The sequence below is a fragment of the Carcharodon carcharias genome, chromosome 19 (assembly GCF_017639515.1).
Source record: "Carcharodon carcharias isolate sCarCar2 chromosome 19, sCarCar2.pri, whole genome shotgun sequence".
Lineage (NCBI taxonomy): Eukaryota > Metazoa > Chordata > Chondrichthyes > Lamniformes > Lamnidae > Carcharodon > Carcharodon carcharias.
Window position 1 is genome coordinate 4,015,572 of NC_054485.1, and position 17,689 is coordinate 4,033,260.

At 41.6% G+C, this 17,689-nt stretch overlaps 1 protein-coding gene across 1 annotated transcript in view; it reads right to left on the reverse strand.

Moving 5' to 3' along the window:
- Nucleotides 1-17,689, reverse strand: part of myom3 (myomesin 3) — a 99,269-nt gene continuing 81,580 nt past the window's right edge. The window contains exons 31-37 of the mRNA XM_041213196.1: nucleotides 16,163-16,201; nucleotides 12,165-12,270; nucleotides 10,118-10,281; nucleotides 9,963-9,999; nucleotides 8,503-8,525; nucleotides 6,698-6,753; nucleotides 1-1,942 (exon numbers count right to left, since the gene is read on the reverse strand). Of these exons, the coding sequence (XP_041069130.1) occupies nucleotides 1,688-1,942; nucleotides 6,698-6,753; nucleotides 8,503-8,525; nucleotides 9,963-9,999; nucleotides 10,118-10,281; nucleotides 12,165-12,270; nucleotides 16,163-16,201 (680 nt within the window). The 3' untranslated portion in view covers nucleotides 1-1,687. The remainder of the gene's footprint in view (nucleotides 1,943-6,697; nucleotides 6,754-8,502; nucleotides 8,526-9,962; nucleotides 10,000-10,117; nucleotides 10,282-12,164; nucleotides 12,271-16,162; nucleotides 16,202-17,689) is intronic.

Genomic DNA, 17,689 nt, shown 5'->3' on the forward strand with positions numbered 1-17,689 from the left:
GGACTGCTGCAGTTCAAGAAGGCAGCTCACCACCACCTTCTCCAGGGCAATTAGGAATGGGCAATATATGCTGGGCCCAGCCAGTGAGGCCCACATCCCATGAATGAATGAAAAACAATGAGGTCATGGCTACCTCTGAACTATGAAACTGCTTTTATGCACAACACTCTGGATGTTTAACACGGTAATCTGAAGATGACTAATATTTCCATTATGTTTTATTCGAGTTATTGTGATCAAGGATGAAGGGTTTTCATGTTGGAGAATGAAGCACTTTCCCTACGGCACCCACTTTCAGTACCAGCATTCCCAGGTCATATATTGCTGGGTTGGATAGAGTTTCCAGCATTCTGCCCCAAAAATATGCCTCAGCCCCCAGCCCTGATGAATAAGATGCACTACATTAGTATAATCTAGTTCCAGTCCCTAAATCAGTGTTACCTGGGGATTGACAACATAGGGCCATTTTGTGTTTCAGGCTGATGCACACTAGGAACTGAACTGAGACCCATTTAAACATATTTGCTGTAGAATTCTAACCAGCCGACAAAGGAAATTTTCATCCCATCAACCTGGGCTGTATTTTAATGGAGATCCCAGAGATAACGATCTGTGTCTAACCCACCATGTCAGTATTAGTGATACTTTTTAACATTATGTGGCACATATGTTTAAAATAAATTTCCAACATTGAATGCCATAAATTTATACAATAGAAATTAACTGGCTTATTGAGAGAAACCAATAGAGAAGTTAATGTAAACTCAGACAGACCACAAGCATTTAAACTTGAGGCACATTAGAGAAAAGGCCAGTATGTCCTTACTTGACACCCACACACGGCATTTCCAGTAGGATTTACTGAGCTGCAAAAGAGAGCAAGGAGTGTGGCTCATTTCCACCTCTTGAGTTTGGGAACACAGCTCCATTTTAGCCCCATTCTGTGGTTCTTTCCTGGCCAGCAATATTGCCCCTACATCGTCACTTCATTTTCACAGCAACAAATGCAGGAGGAACTAGGACAAAGGAAAGAAACTCCAGCAAGTACTTAAGGGCATGTGATCCTTTCCATCAGATTTTCTTTTCTGTGCTTTGGCCAAGTGATTCAAAATGCTCAGGTTATAAAGATGATAAGTGCCCCCTATAGTTTGGAAAATGGGGAGGTAGATAAGAGTGTATAAATTGTTAACAGCAAGAGAAAGTCTTTGGACCTAATATCCCTATTTGGCACATCTACCCAAAGCCATTCACCCTCCCACCTCTACCCTCCAAATTCGTTGCTTTCTCACTGAACCTTAGTCTCTTCTCTCTTCTGAAAGTGTCCAATTGTCTTTTGAAACAGGTTTGACTGATTTCTCCAAATGTCTTTTACTCCAAGAATGAAATTGTTCTGCCGCAGACCCTGAGCTTACACCTCATTTCCTAGATTTTCCTAATTGTTGTCTCCCGTCACCTTCTTGAAGATACGGATTTCCATTTCTTCTTCAAAGTGATTATTATCGCACTCCAAGGCCTAACTGCAAATTTCCATATTGCCTTTAAATTAAAGCACTAATAGCACCACAAACTATAATGTTGTTTTCTGGAACTCAGAATATTTCACAAAAAAAAATGTTTGCTAGTGAACCTTTTATCCTCAATGTAGGGTTGTTATAAATCTGGGACCTGAAGGCTTTTCATTGAGAAATTATTCTTTCCCTGACTCTTCTCCATGTTTATAGACACCTACTGTTACACTAGCTGTTTCAGAACCATATTTGTTCTTTACAAACACACTGTATTTTCCAGAGTCTTCGGAAGTGACCTGTTGGATGCTGAACGTAACTGTGGTCTTGTCAACAGCGACCTGATAGTGTTCACCAGAAACTAGTTTTCTATCATTTTTCAGCCAGGAAACTTCTGGAATGGGATCTCCAGAAATGATACAAGACAAGCACAGGGTCTGTTGAGGACAACAAAATATCAATTTTACTTTTTGGCCGCCTGTAGCATAATTAAATTGTAGATGAGTTTTTAAATGCAGGAAAGGCCTTGGAACTATTTTAGTCACCACTTGTTTTAAAACTTTGTCAAAGCGCAGTTGGTACTTTATCTGCAAAGTCAAATCAGTCATGAGCAAAGGATTCCACTGCAATTTGAAAACCTGACACTTCCATCAAAATAAATCCCACTTATAAAAAGTTTTTGCTTTCTTCTTCTTATTGCTCTTTTATTATTACCTCTCTACATTTTGACACCTATTTGACTCCCTCAGACTGTCTCTTTCTGCATAGATTCTTTTCATCTCCTTTGTTTGTTATGCTAAACAAATTGCACTGTTATGGCATTTGTGTTTCTTTGATACCCCAATGGAACCGCACAGTATCATGGTTAATGTATTCCATATCCTTTAGTGGCTGCTCTGTAGGCTTCCTGCTTTCCTGTCACATAGGGCAGAATCTTCCAGTCCCGTCAGCAGTAGACAGAACTTAATTTAGCGGGAGGCTAAAAATCAGTTTCCCGACGGTGGGATGGACTTTAGCAATTCTGTTCTCTGGACTTTAAAAGTGGGTTAAAGGAGGGTTAAGCATCCTGATGAACAATGTCAGAAAGTCCCTTTGCATGCGTTAGCATGTCATGCATGCTCATTAAAAGGCAACTTAGCTGGACTTCAGTCCTCCCTCCAAATTAAGTTCCCCGCCAGCGAGAAATTAGAATGCTCACTTTTACAACTGCAAATAATGGGGAGGTAGCTCATCTCGGGAGTTAGCGTTCTTCCATGATTAACAGTGAGTTGCTGCTGCGTTGCCCTCTTTGTGGGTTTCTGTAAATGCCAGCCTGTGCTTGAGACCAGGTGGTGGCAGCACAAGTTGAGTGGAGGATGACCAAGGAAGGGAGAAAGGATTAGTGGGGAAGGGTGGGGCAGTGGCCACGCAGAGATGGAAGGGATGGTGTAGGTGGTCTGGATGCCCTTTAAATGTGGGACCCTGACCTTCGACCCTCTGAGATAATGGCGGCAACAGCGACTTCCTCCTTCCTCCGCGAGAAATGGCAAATGGCGAGCTCCTCCTGGATGCATATGTAATGAGCTGAACAGTGCAAGATCATGTCTGGTCAGCAGTCCCAACCCACAGCAGAAATCATTCCCACTTCTGTGCCCCCACCCCCCCACCACCACCCCCACCAAACTTAGACTCCAGAATGGAAGATTCCAGCCCTTGTATAAGAATCAAAACATGGAAACAGGCCATTTGGCCCCACCAGTCAGTGTTGTGGTTAATTCTCCTCAACAGCAATATTCTTAATCCCACTTATCTATCCTGTTCACATACCCAATTATTTCCCCTTTCTGTCAACCATCTACCTAACCTATTCTAAAATATTAATATAATCTTTGCTTCAACTATTAACTCTGATGGTGCATTTCACACCCCTCTGTTCTGTCCTAAATTGCTTACATTTAATTTGACTTTTATGTCCTCTTGTTCTGAGTTTCTCAATCACTGGCAACCATCTGTTTCCATATCCTTCATAATTCTAAACTACTTCCTCTTAGGTAGTCCCTTGGGATCGAGGATGACTTGCTTCCGCTCTGGTTCAATGGGCTGTGAGAAACGGTTGATGAGTCTGATGTGTGATCTACAGACTCTGCCACATGTGGGCAGGTGGCGTTTGAAGGTTTGGGTAGGTGGGTTGTTTGAAGGTTTGTGCACTCTCTCTGACACCTTGACTTTGCCTCTGCGCAATCCTGATGGATTGTCTCCATGCGCTCAGCGACGTCTCAAATAAGCCTTCTCCATTTTGGTCGGTCACAAGCCAGGGACTCCCATGAGCTGGTGGGGATGCTTGACCTCTTCAGGGATGCTTCAAGGACATCCCCAAAGCATTTCTGCTGTCCTCCTGGGAGTCTCCTGTTGTGACCAAGTTCCGAGTAGTGCAGTTGCTTTGGGATTCTGGTGTCAGGCGTACAAACGGCATGTCCTGTCCAGCAGAGCTGGTGGTGAGTGATTCACATCTCAATTCTGGGCAAGTTGGCTTGGTTTTAAATTCTTAACACTAAACACTCATAACAACCATCTGTATTGTGCTGTGTCTAATGGCTCCACATCCTTCCTATGGTGTGAAGCCCAAAACTATATGCATTCCACCAGCTTATCAATATCCTTTTCCAGTTCTCCTTGGTCCTCAGTATTATATACTTTGCCTCCTATTTTAGCATTAGTCTGCACATTTGAACACCACTTTAGCCCTGCAACCAAACCACTGAAATACACAGTGTACAAAGGTAGCTCAGAACACAACACAGTGTACAAAGGTAGCTCAGAACACAACACAGTGTACAAAGGTAGCTCAGAACACAACACAGTGTACAAAGGTAGCTCAGAACACAACACAGTGTACAAAGGTAGCTCAGAACACAACACAGTGTACAAAGGTAGCTCAGAACACAACACAGTGTACAAAGGTAGCTCAGAACACAACACAGTGTACAAAGGTAGCTCAGAACACAACACAGTGTACAAAGGTAGCTCAGAACACAACACAGTGTACAAAGGTAGCTCAGAACACAACACATTGTACAAAGGTAGCTCAGAACACAACACATTGTACAAAGGTAGCTCAGAACACAACACATTGAGACTTGATTCCTATTATTCTCCGTGACTGTCCTTAACTCCTAATTTCAGTTCCTTCCATTCTAACCAGTTCTTAATCCAAATTGCAACACACCTACTACACCCCCAGCCCAGACTATACTAATTCCATGCAGCTTAATCTTCTCCAGTAGTCTCCTGTGTGGTACCTTGTCAAAGTCTTTCGAAAAGTCCATGTACACCACATCTACTGCATTTTGCCCCATCTACAATATCCGTTCCTTCTCAATGAACTCTCTCTATCAGGTTAGTTCAGCGTGACCTCTATTGATGAAACCCAAATTGTCTGCTTCTAATAATTTTCTCTTTCATCTAAATGTTTAATAATTTCATATTAATTAGTGATTCAAAATTGCTCCTACTCTGCATATTGAATTAATTCTCATAATTAACAAGGATTTTTTTGATGGAAATGTTGAGGGATTTGTAATTTATTTGTCCGAAAATAGGTGAGCAGGTTGTAATGGCAGGTAAATGACAGCAAATATGGCATCTGATAATAGGAGCCAGGAACACCCATGTGTCTCTTATATTCAAGGTTTCTATGCTTGTGGAATGGTTTAAACAATTAAGGCTGTCTTGGCCTGTACAGTTGATTGTACTGAGTTATATTGCATAGGTTAAAGAATTATTTAAATACAAATGTTAATTCTTTGCTGGTGGACTCTGGGGCAGTTTCCAGGCTCCTGGCCATGCTACTGCCATTCTTTGCATGGCTGTCCTTATATATGCAAAATAACCTGGCCCCCGAAAATCACTAGGCCCCGGGTTACAATGTACTCAGACTGCTTTAAAGTAGAAAATACAGCATTAAACTGCAGGTAAATATTATACAGAAACAGACTAGAAAAGTTATAGCAATCGCTGTTATAATAATCAGTAGTAGAATGTCAGTGAAATAAGATAGTGATACAGGAATTGGAAATGAAAATTATATACAAAAAACCTCAAAATTCCCCTGTTCCGGTACATCTCGGTAGGTGAGGAAGGAATTTGGAATAAGACTGGATTACATTTTATTTAACTTGTGCCAAATTCTGCTGAAGGTGGGAGTGGTCACTTTTTGTCATAGAGATGGTACACCTGGAATTCCCATTCACTCTATCTCTCTCCTAACATTACATACATCAGCATTAGGCAGCTGAAAAAGGAATTTAAGACCCAACCCTGGCAAAATTGGGACCAGCTGTAATTTCAGAGTGATTGGTTGCCATTGAGAAAGTGGCAGATTTGAATCTGTCACTTTTAATCTGAAATTGTTGAGAAAACCTTTGACTAATATGGGTGGCAAAATCACTCCAAGGAAAGTGCAGTGGTTACATCCTAGCCTCTGAAACACAGGCACAGACATGGAATGGCTAGAAATTCCACTTGTCACCTGAGACTACTACAGGCATTCATCAGAATTCATAGATCATCAGCAAAGCAGGATCTACAAACTAATTAGACACGATTACGTCACCAAAAGAACAGCTATCTAGATCTCTAGCAAAATCAGATACATGGACCAAATGAGACTGAAATGATGTTATTACAATCCCACTGCATGTTTTCACCCCAAATTAACACTGAAAATTGTGCTGGGTGCTAAGTTGATTGGAGTTCTGTGTAGCAACTTTCCACCTAGTACCTGTGGCTGTCCACCTGATTTGTACTCCTTAGTGTTAAATAAACACTAACAGAAAATGTAACTTATTCATTCTAGCAATTAGTGAACAATAAGTTGTTAAATTGATCAGGTTTAATCAATCATTAATGGGTTAGCATTTACAGTGGTGAAAAGTGAGCCATTAATTTAATGCATAATCATAAACTGTATATGAAATATTAGAGACTATCTAGAAAGTTCTTTAAATACATACTAAGGAATGACAGTTTTTGATAATGACTACAAATTAAAGTAGCCTGTATACATTTAATGGCAATAGTTACTGTACTAAATGAATGCAATGATACTTGACGAACTTAAAAAAAAATTAGCATTAAATATGATAGCTGTGATGAGCAGTACAAAATACTTCATGAAATTTTGATCATTGTAAAGTAATATTTCCATTCTTTACCTTGTCCTCCATGATGTTAATAACATCAGGTAGACCCTTGACCACTTTAGCTCTGTCTGAAGGAACAAGAACAAAATATTATGTTGGACGTCTGAGAGAGAGTGGCTGTATTGGAATCATAGTAAACATATAACCCTTGAAATGCAAGCCAGTTTGTGGTACCAATATCATGTAATGGGGAGGTGGAGAAATCTTGGGGGAATGGCTCTTTCCATTGGATATCTGCCCATATTTAAAACAGCAGACAGGGGAGGGATAGATACTTGTCCCACTCATCCCCTCAGCCATGACATTACAGTAAGGAGTGAGACTGATGGCAGGGCTGGTAGTTGGGGGGGTTGGGGGAGGGGGGGGGGGGTGGTGAGGAATTACCTATCAGATCTCACCCAGCCCCATGAGTGAGTAGCATGCATGATGCAAAGATAAGTCCCATATAACTGCTGTACGTGGGCCCCCACAATGTCTTTTCCCAAAAGTGCCAACTCAAAGAGTGAAAACCTGTTCTTTGACTCAAGTTACCAGCAAGATATTGTTCCAAAATTTTTGAAACCCGAGGTGATAGATGGAGGCTTAAGCAATGAAGTAGACTGATGGGCTGAAGTTCCACCCACCCGCATGCCTGATGCACCAGCACAACTGGAATTTCCACATGTCAGAGATGTTAGTCTCCATTGGGGCAATCTATGTGAAATCAATGCTTCCTCGGCATTGAGCTAAGGATGATTCAAACTATGAACACAAGGCTTAATCAATAATAAGTTAAAGGGGAATTTTAATTCCTTCCACCTAGAGGAATTGAAATTCAAGCAGTGCAATTACAGCTTGATTTACCTTTCAATGCAGGTATTTTTCAGGAGGCATTGACCTGACTCAGCCATGAACTTCAAATAAAAATAATGCAACCCTGATATCATTTGAATCATTGAGTGGGGTGCTTGCGACTCATGCCCAAACCTACAGTCTGAATACAATACGCCTTAAGATAATGTAAAACTTATCTTCCCAGAGAAACAGGGCACACCCCTAAGTCCTTGAAATAGGGCCTTTCCCATCCACAAAACCCTCTGTAACTATCCCATGACTTACCTGACAGACTCTGAGCCACCTGAGAATTAAAGGCCCGAAGCCAGCCAATTGCCCGTTTTGTGCAGGCGACTGACTGGTGGAAAGTTTATGACCTCTCACTGCAGCTCCTGAATGAACAGATGTGCTTTCTGCGCAGGAGTTAAAAATTCCTCCTTAAGTGTCTTAGGACCAGAGCCATTGATCTGTACAGTGCATTTCGTTGCTCCTTTGGAACAAAACAATTGTCTGGTTGTTCCTCCTAAACTACAGCTATGCCAACCTTAACATTGTTCCTTGTTGAATTCAACACTTATTAAAATATCTCCTACTCTTAACATTCTTTCTCAGGTCCTCGTAATTGTACAACTTCTCTGCTCCCGCAATCCTCAGCTGCTTTTACAAATTTTGAGTTTTTAAAGCTTACTGCATCACTCAAATTTCATCATTTGTATGAGGGAATTGTCAGCTTTGTCCCTCTCAGGCATTTTGTAACCTTTGACCCCTCCGCCCCCAGCTTATGCCCTCGAATTTTTCATGCATTTTCAAACCTCCTGCACCCAGGGTAGCCAATACTCACTGGAAGAGAAAAGCTTGAAAGGAAACAACATAAAAATATTTAGAATTGTGTCATTGGAATTAGTTCCGAAAAGAAAGGTTTCATTTTAAACTTCCTTCATGATAGAAAATTACCCAAAATCGGCACCATATTGATCAAGTCGTACTCAATTGAAGTAACTTACTTTTTTCTGCAATTGCCGCCTGCCTGAAAAATAAATGTAACGAAATCAGGAAACTCCCAGTAACTCATTATTGCAAACACAGATATGGTTAGAAAATAAACTATCAGTAACATCAAGCCATTGGATGCCGCAGGGCTACAAAGGTATCAGCTGTGACTCAGTTAGTAGCAAGCTTATCCCTGAGTCAGGTTATGGCTTCAAGTCCCGCTCCAGTGATCTGAACACAAAAGCTATGCTTAACTCCTAATGCATTACTGAGAGAGTACTGCACTGTTGGACATCCTGCCTTTTCGATTAAAATGTTAAGTCTGCTCAAAATGGTGGAAAAACTCAGCAGGTCTGGCAACATCTGTGGAAAGAGAAACAGAGTTAACGTTTAGAGTCCGTATGACCCTGTCTGCTCTCTCAGCTGGATGTAAGATCCCATAGCTAACATCTTGAAGAAGAGCAGGGGAGTTTTCCTCAGTGTCCTGGCCAATATTTATCCCTCATCCAATATCACTAAAGCAGATTATGTGGCTGTTTGTGGGAGCTTGTTGTGTGCAAGTTAGATGCTGCTTTTTCTACATTACAACAATGGCTACACATCCGGAAGTTGTGAAAGATGCTATCCTTTTAAGCTGTATGATTGTATATGCATGTGTTTTATCATTTCTTGCCTTTAGTACCTAATAAAATTACTTTTACCTTTAACTCAGGAAAATCTGATCAAATTGGCTCATTCAAAGCCAGAACGACTGGGTCTGCGAGAAAGGTGTCTGCGAAATGGATTCTTTTTATATTAAACCTTGTTGCGACCAACAGAAGGGTGGGGGCTGGGTGCTGAATAAAAACAGGGATCCAGAGAGCCAATTCATCCCTCCTCACACAGAGCATAACAATTTGCTGGGGTGGGTTGGGGGGGTGGGGGGGGGCCCAACCAGACAGTGACAAATTGAGGAGTCTCACCTGGATCAACAACTTTGGGGAACCTCAGCTGGGGGTGGGTGGTAACAAATATAGATTATGCAGGCTGCAGTCAGTATTCTGAGAGTCTTGGCAAAATACTCAGAGGAGCTGTTGGAGGCTATCGCTTGAAAGGTTTATTTACTTTTTACTTTTCTTGTTACAGATTCAGGAGGTGTAGAAGTTCAATGATTGTGGTGTGACTAATGGGTCTTAAGATACAATGTTTGCATTCACTATATAGGCAATAATATTCAAATAAGTTTTATTTTATACATTAAAACATGGAATTGTTCATTAGAGCTCCATTATATTTGGATTGCAAAAATAAATACCTTAGAAATACATTAGGGTGGGCCTGTATCATGTATTGGATAAGATCACAATTTTGTGGTGTCCCAGATCTATGCAACTATAAGAGGATTTGACTAAATTGAGAAGTCACTGCCACCATTATAGGGGGATTACTTTGCAGTCCAAATACTTGAAAATAAATTGGTGAAAAGGAAACTTACTTCAGTCTTTGATATTCAGCTATTGCTTCATTAAAAACTGAAACAAAATCCAACAAATTTCATGTCAGCATTGATATAATTGAATGATAATGGTATAATTTGTCAAATATATTTTAAAGGGATTTTGGAATGTGTGTAAAAGCACAATTTCTTACCTTGTTCTGATAAGGCAAGGACTCGTTTATATGTCTGTTTACCGTCAAACATTTCCAAGGTGTATTTCCCCTTGTCTGCTTCAGTTGGATTGGAGATCTGCAGCCAAACCTGCTGATTATCAGATCCCATTCTCCTTCTTTCTTGAGATTCCAGGGTTTTTTCGCTAAAAAGATTGACTACGTTTTAGTTGTTATCACAGAATTTCATCATCACAGATGGATTTAAAATGTTGGCCTGGTTTTTTGCAACGACAGTGAGCCTCTCATCATCATGAAAATGGCGGAAGAGGCCGAAAATCGGAAATCCCACCCCCAAACAATGTGCCTACCAATTTGGCAGGGGTAATGGACCTGGGTCAGGATTTGCGAATGTAGATTTTGCAGAGGCAGCTGCCAATATAAATCATCAGCTGTCTCCACTCATATCTAATTTTGGTGATCCAGGTGTGTGAAACACATGCACTGGTTAGGCTTGGTTGAAGCAGGTCTGAACTTTGTGGAGTCCATATGGAGGTGGGGTACCATTTTTGAGAGGTAAGGATATGGTCCTGAAATACTTTTGCGGGGAGGTCTGGTGTCCTTTGAGGCAGGTCAGGTGCTCTTTGGGGTAGGTCATGTGCCCCTTGGAGAGGTAAGGTGCCCCTTGAGATTGTTAAAATTAGGCATGAATGTGTGTAAAAAAATGCAAAAACTCAATAACTGCCAACCCATTGGAACTGAATTGTCAAAATGAATTATCAGAAACATCTGTGAAAAGTGGCAAAATGCCCTTTCAAAGGCAACTGTCAAGTTGTCAAGGCATTTAAAATTCCTGCCCTTTAAATGTTAAAAAAGCATCTGGAGTGTTTAAAAAATCATTACTTGCCATTTCACTCTGTCTGTTGACAGAGGCCACTATCGTTGAATTAGTGCTGCATGACTGATTTCACAATCCTCCATTATCACAGTAAGGCACGTGCAATTTCACAGTTTGATTGACAGTTCCAAGCGGTTTCGATTTTTTGAAGTTGGACTAGGAATTTCAATGTTCGTTTGCATAAGGGATCAGGCACTTGAATTAGATGTTTGTTGTTTATAAGAGATTAAGAACATGAATGAAAGGTTCATGTCCACAAGGATGCAATTGAAGGAATGTAATTGTAGTGAATGGGTTTTTATGAATGAGAGTGTTTTTTTTAATGTCTGCAATAAACACTTGTAACTTTGTTTTATTTAATTTCAGTTACTCAGTCTGCACATGGTGGAAACTGGATGATTTGGCAAGGTAGGTGAAAGGGCAAAAGTGGGGGGGGGGCACTGGTAGGCATGAGTTGGGGCTAAGTTGGCATAAGGGCTATAAAGGGGGTGGGTAAAGGTCAGCATGGAGGGTATGAGGCACCATGGGGGTGGGTAGAGAGGCATATGTTGGCATGGAGGGTATAGGGGCCATGGATGGGGCGTGGGGAGTGTATGGAAGATAAGGGGGTGTGAGGGGGGGAGGGCCGTTTTATTGTTATTTTTAAAATCTTGGACTCAGTGCCAGAGCACAGAGATAGGCCTTCTGCACAGCCCACCTCCGCACCCGGCAGCCTCCACACTCGTTCCCAGGGCTGGGCCTGACTCCCAGAGAACCCCAGCACCACGGAATGAAAACCCCAACTTCCAGGGCACTTTCCCCTGGGTTGGGCTTTTGGAGCCGGGAAATGTCCCGACTCTGTACCCCTGACCGGGAGCAAAAGCCCAGACCGTTAGCTTCACTGTACCGAAGCTGTGGGTGCCAAGGGTACAGGACTCGGGTGTTCATTAGCCAGAAATCAAGTGCCTGGACCAAGGGAAGAACAGCTGATATATATATTGATGATCTCACTCTGTACAAGTGCACTCATCCACATCACAAAATAGAAAATTATTTCAAATATTCTGCTGAAATCCTTAAATATGTCACACACACAAATCTCTTTTGATCAGTATCAAGCAACCGTTACCAGCTGATAATTATTAGACATTTTACCTTCTAGTTTTTATACTTTTTATTCTTTCTAAAATCTATTTAAGGCATTTCACTTACTTTAAATACCAGGTGTTTTTCATGTACTCCATGTTGCACTTTGTTAAGGAATAAAGCTTTATTCCATCGGCTGTGGCCTGTACTTTCAATTCAGAAGCAGAAGTGCCTGTGGAAAGTAGAAAATGCCATTAAACAAAACCTTCATTAAGTTAGATGAGGGAAGTTTCGTCTCAACTAGGATCATCAGGTCTTAACAGATATCTTAATACTAACTAGCTACAGTAAACAAATCAGCGTGTTGGGAGATTTGGTTACAAATGGGGCAGAGCCACCTAGTAGCAGTAAAATAGTATTTCATCAGCTTCTACAGTTTTATTAGCATGGATTTTGGGGTAACAATAATGATGAAACTGTTAGCGCTCATAGTCGTTAATCTTCAGAAACTGAGTCCACACGTGCATAAATGCGGAAATCTAGAAGTTGCTGTCAGTGATCTTACGCTCCTTTAGAGGGCGCACTGTTCAAATTCTCCCTTGGTGCAACCAATTAGAAATCACTGAACTGACAAGAACTTGCCTTTCCATATTACTGCAAATTCTTTTCTAAAGGGATAGAATTAAAAAAGCATAGAAGTTACGTTAAACTTATATCCAACCTTCCTTAGACCACACGGAGGACTGTGAAAAGCTCTGGTCTCTATTTTATAAAAAGGGTAAAGGAGGGAGAAGGTGTGAAAACATTTCACAAGGATGATACCAGGGTTGAGTGGATATGCTTGTCAGGAAAGGCTAAACAGACTGAGGATCTTTACTCTAGAAAAGAGGGGGTTGAAGGGTTGCCTGATCGAGGGCTTAAAGGGTTTATTAGGGCAGATGCTGAAATAAATTGCAGGGAGTCCAAATCTATATGCCATGCAAGCCTTTCAGGCCTGAATCTCCTGGTTGATGTGCAGGGGCAGACCCTGCTCACTGTAAAATGATGCGCAGTGATGTCGGGCATGCATCCTGACATCACAGCGCACGCCATTCAGATCTTCAGTTCAGCAAGCGCGCACCGGAGTCAGCTGCACACCTGCCAAACTATCAAAGGCCTATTAAGGCCATTTAAATACCAATTGAAGGAATCAACATAGCTGCCCGTCCAACCTTAAGGTTGGCGGGGTTGGGGGGGGGGTTGGTGGGCAGGAGAAGAGCCCAGGTGGCCTTCACATTTATCATGAAACCACATCCACGGGTGGGATGAGGTTTCATGAAGGCTTTATAAATCAAATGAAAATTTTTGTTAAAATTCAGTGACACGTCCCAGCTCATGTGACACTGTCACATGAGGCGACATGTCTGAATTTCTTTTTCTTTATTTCAAATAATAATAATCGTACTAAAGTCCGTGAGGCAGTTCTGTGGCTCAGGGAGATTTCTGCGCTCTTTCGTGTGCATGTGAAAGAGCGCAAGCCCCCGATTCAGCCTCCTCCCCCCACCCGCAAAGGAAGCGTTCAACGCTTCTGGGTATGTGTCACGCTGGGCGGGCTTTAATTGGCCCGCCCACATAAAATGGCCGATTGCGTCAGTGATCAGCTTCACGCCCACCCCCGCCCGCTCCCGCTCAGCTCCCCCCCCCCAACAGGGAGAAAATTCTCCCCAGTAAGTATGAGATAATCGCTCATAAATCCAATAGGGAATTCAGGAGAAAAATGTTTTTGTAATAAGTGGTTAGAATGTGGAACTTGCTACCATAGGGTGCAGTTGAGGCAAATGCTGAAATCTCATTGAAACATTCCAAGTTTACGAAGCGACTTTACAGGGTAAACATTGCGAGGTTGTTTACTCTGGCTGGGGAGCTTTGAACAAGGGGGCACAGTTTCAGGATAAGGGGTCAATCATTTAGGACTTAGAAGAAGAGAAATTCCTTCATTCAAAGGGTTGTGAATCTTTGGAATTCTCCACCTCAGACAGTCGTGGATGCTCCATCGTTGAATGTATTTAAGGCTGGGGGGTGGACAGATTTTTGGTCTCTCAGAGAATTAAGGGATATGGGGAGCAGGCAGGGAAAGTGGAGTTGAAGCCCAAGGTCAGCCACGATTTTATTGAGTGGAGGAGCAAGCTGATGGGATGTATTGTCTACTGTTGCTCCTTTTACTGATGTCCTTATGTTCAACAGCATAGATGCAGTTAAGGTGAATCTTGATAAACACATGAGGGAAAAAGGAGTAGAATATGTTGATAGGGTGAGATAAAGAAGGTGAGAGGAAGCGCATGTGGAGTATAAACAACAGCTCCCAATTGTATTGTATGGCATGTTTCTGTGTTGTAGACTCGGCGTAACCCTATGTATAGTGTGAATGGCTTGTAACAAGCAAATTCATAAAGAGGAACAGGAAATAAGTGACCCTGTTTGTTCTCTGCTACAGGTCAACATGACATTGTGTTAAACAGATGTGTATTTCTCCCTAAAGACTGAAGTTTTCATGTTGTAGTGATCTATGAATTATAATTGGCCTTGCGATATCACAACTTTGTTGTCTAAAAATTATCCTCCAAACTACTTTGAAACAACATGTTTTAAAGGCAGCAAAACTGTTTAGATTATTCATACCTCTAGAACTCAAAATATCAGATAATTAATTTGCTTTTCTCAGCAATAGAGCTGCCAAGAGTTAATGTTTACAACATGTGATGTTTTGCTTCATGAGTCGGGTTTGATAATTTAATCACATAACAGGAAATGATGCACTACATCTGCGCTTTGCTCTAGAACTAAACCGTCTCCATTGGACAAATGAGAGGATCTGGACAAGTTGGCTGATTGGATGAACGAGCCGTCAGGTTTGATGCTGGGACATGCAAACCAGGAAGGTTCGAGGCATGATCTCAGGTGTATGCTGAATTATCTATGGTTCCCAACCCCCCAGGATTGTCCTGGAGTCTCCAGGGATTAAAGTTTAATCTTCTGGACACTGCTGCAAGCAACCTGAGAGAAAAATAATAGGAATGCTACACAAATTACGTAGTTTTGATTCATTTTCTTTTTGTTTATTACTTATTAAAGCATTGCACATGTGCAAAAAGACTGATTGGGTAGACTAGTTGGAGGAAAGTGTTCATGTGATAAAGCCTCTAGACTTACATTTAATAAGAGTTAGCAAATTTAGAATTAGCTGATCTCTGCTGGTATAACTGTCAAGTTGCTACAATTGGCCTCAGTATTCCTGGGCTAGGGAAAGGAAGAAACCTGCTCCTGAATGCTGTTCAATATCAAGAGAGAACAGAACTTGGCTTGAATAGAAACTGTGATGGCCAGGAATGTGTGAGATAGGGTGCGTTGATACCCCTCAAACCCATTTCAATTACAGGAGAAGCTTTCAGTGTCGGCGCCCCAGGGGTAAAAGAACATTGTGTCAATCGACTGTTTCAATCAGAGTCCTTCACCATAGAATTTTGCCTCTATTTCATTTTGATTTACAAAATTAATGATGAAATACAAAAAAAGTTCAGGTAGTGAAAGGGTCAAATTGCAGGTCCAAATTGCAAGTCAGCAGCTCTGGCTGAATTGTCAATTATCCCATATTGAAAATTCTTTGATTCAGTTTTAACCATGTAGTGATTGCTTCAAAACAACCAGATCAACAGAAGTAACATTGTTAAAATTAAGCATCACTCCACCTTTCAGGAAGCACTTCAGAAAATACATCTTTCATACGTTTGTACTGAAGTAGACAGAAAAATGACAAATATATAGATAACTTTACACGTGGAGTTTCTGAGGGGGTTCTCTCACTGTAGCTTCAGTTGGGGATCCATTGAAACCTAAAGAAACAGTGGAAATGACTTTTTATGCTCTTTCTCATGTGTTTTCACTGACCTTTTGCCAAAGTTATGTTGGGAGATTGGAGAACTCCCACAGACTCTCCAACCTATAATGTTTATCTCTATTAAACAACAAGTGGTTGAGGCTAACTACATAACACTACCTTTGAAGGTCATGTGTATTTTCAACTTCTGTACAACAGTAGCTTAAGCAGAACATAAATTGTAAATTTGTCACTGAATCAAGTTACTTACCACCAATTCTGCAGATTTCCTTGAGAATGTCATCAAATGCTGCATAAACACAGTGAAAACAAACAGATCTCCTGGTTTAATCATCACAGCAGATTAGAATACAGCAAATTCCATCATATTTATAACGTTATGGTGATATAGTTATATATACAATAACGTTGATATTTTAAAAAGGAATTAATTATTAAATACAGAGATAAAAACAAAAAACTGCGGATGCTGGAAATCCAAAACAAAAACAGAATTACCTGGAAAAACTCAGCAGGTCTGGCAGCATCGGCGGAGAAGAAAAGAGTTGACGTTTCGCGTCCTCATGACCCTTCAACCGAACTGGTTCGGTCGAAGGGTCATGAGGACTCGAAACGTCAACTCTTTTCTTCGCCGCTGATGCTGCCAGACCTGCTGAGTTTTTCCAGGTAATTCTGTTTTTGTTTTATTAATTATTAAATGTTGCTCTGTAATCATCAGAATTTTTTTTCAGAAATGTCAATATAATTATTAACTGCTCTCTCTTCAGCATTTCAAAGTTGTCACAATTGCCCCCTTGATAAAGTCTACCCTTGACCTGCCCTCAGGAACTACTGGCCTCTCACCAAACTCTCCTTCATTTTTAAAGCTCTAGAATATTCTGGAGCCACCTAACTTGTTCCCTTCTCTTTAATCATTCCCTCTCCCTTCAGTCTTCCAGTTCACATTAAATGCCAAAACAGCCCTGAACAATTTGGTTTGACACTGACTCTAGCATATTGACCCTTTTTGACCTCTCTGCAGGACCAGCCTCCTCCACTGTCTCTCTTCCACACTAACACCCTGACATATGAATGCAGAAATTCGACTGCTGGCAATGGTTTCTCCTCCTTGGCCCAACTTCAGTGTACTCAGGGTTCTTCCTATTCACTATTTATTCAACCTTGGGTGAAATACTTGTTGGGCATGAGGTCACATCTTGTTTGTAAGCTGATGATAAAGTTTTCCATCCGCATTAGCACCCATGACTCCATAATTATTGCTGTCCTTCCCAGCTGGCCTGTCACTATGTTGTGGTGATCAGTGGTGGTCAATGCCAATGCTGCACAGAAGAAGTTGGTCATCCAATGCAGAAAGAGGATGACTGATCACATTGTGCAGCCAGGGTAAGGCAACCATCTCATCTCTCTAAACTCACACACTCAAGCCTATCACACATTCACTGGCATCTCACTCACTACCAGCTCAAGGGACATCACCACCCATTCTCACACACATACCCTCACATCTCTATCTGGCCTCATCTCCTCTGGAGGCTGCCTCCTCAGCCCTCACTCTCTTGAGGCCACTTGCACAGATCAACAAGTGCCCCCACACACACCCTGGGACACCCTCCTTCCCCAGTATAACCCTTGTCCTGAAGCCTCTTCCCTTGCCTGAGGTCACTTCTTCCCCCTGCAGCAAGCAAGACCTAGCCCTACAGACATTGAAAAGCCACCCAAAAATGGCTGATCTGGTAGGTAGAGACCTGCCGTCAGCCGCCCTAAAAGTGATGTGGTG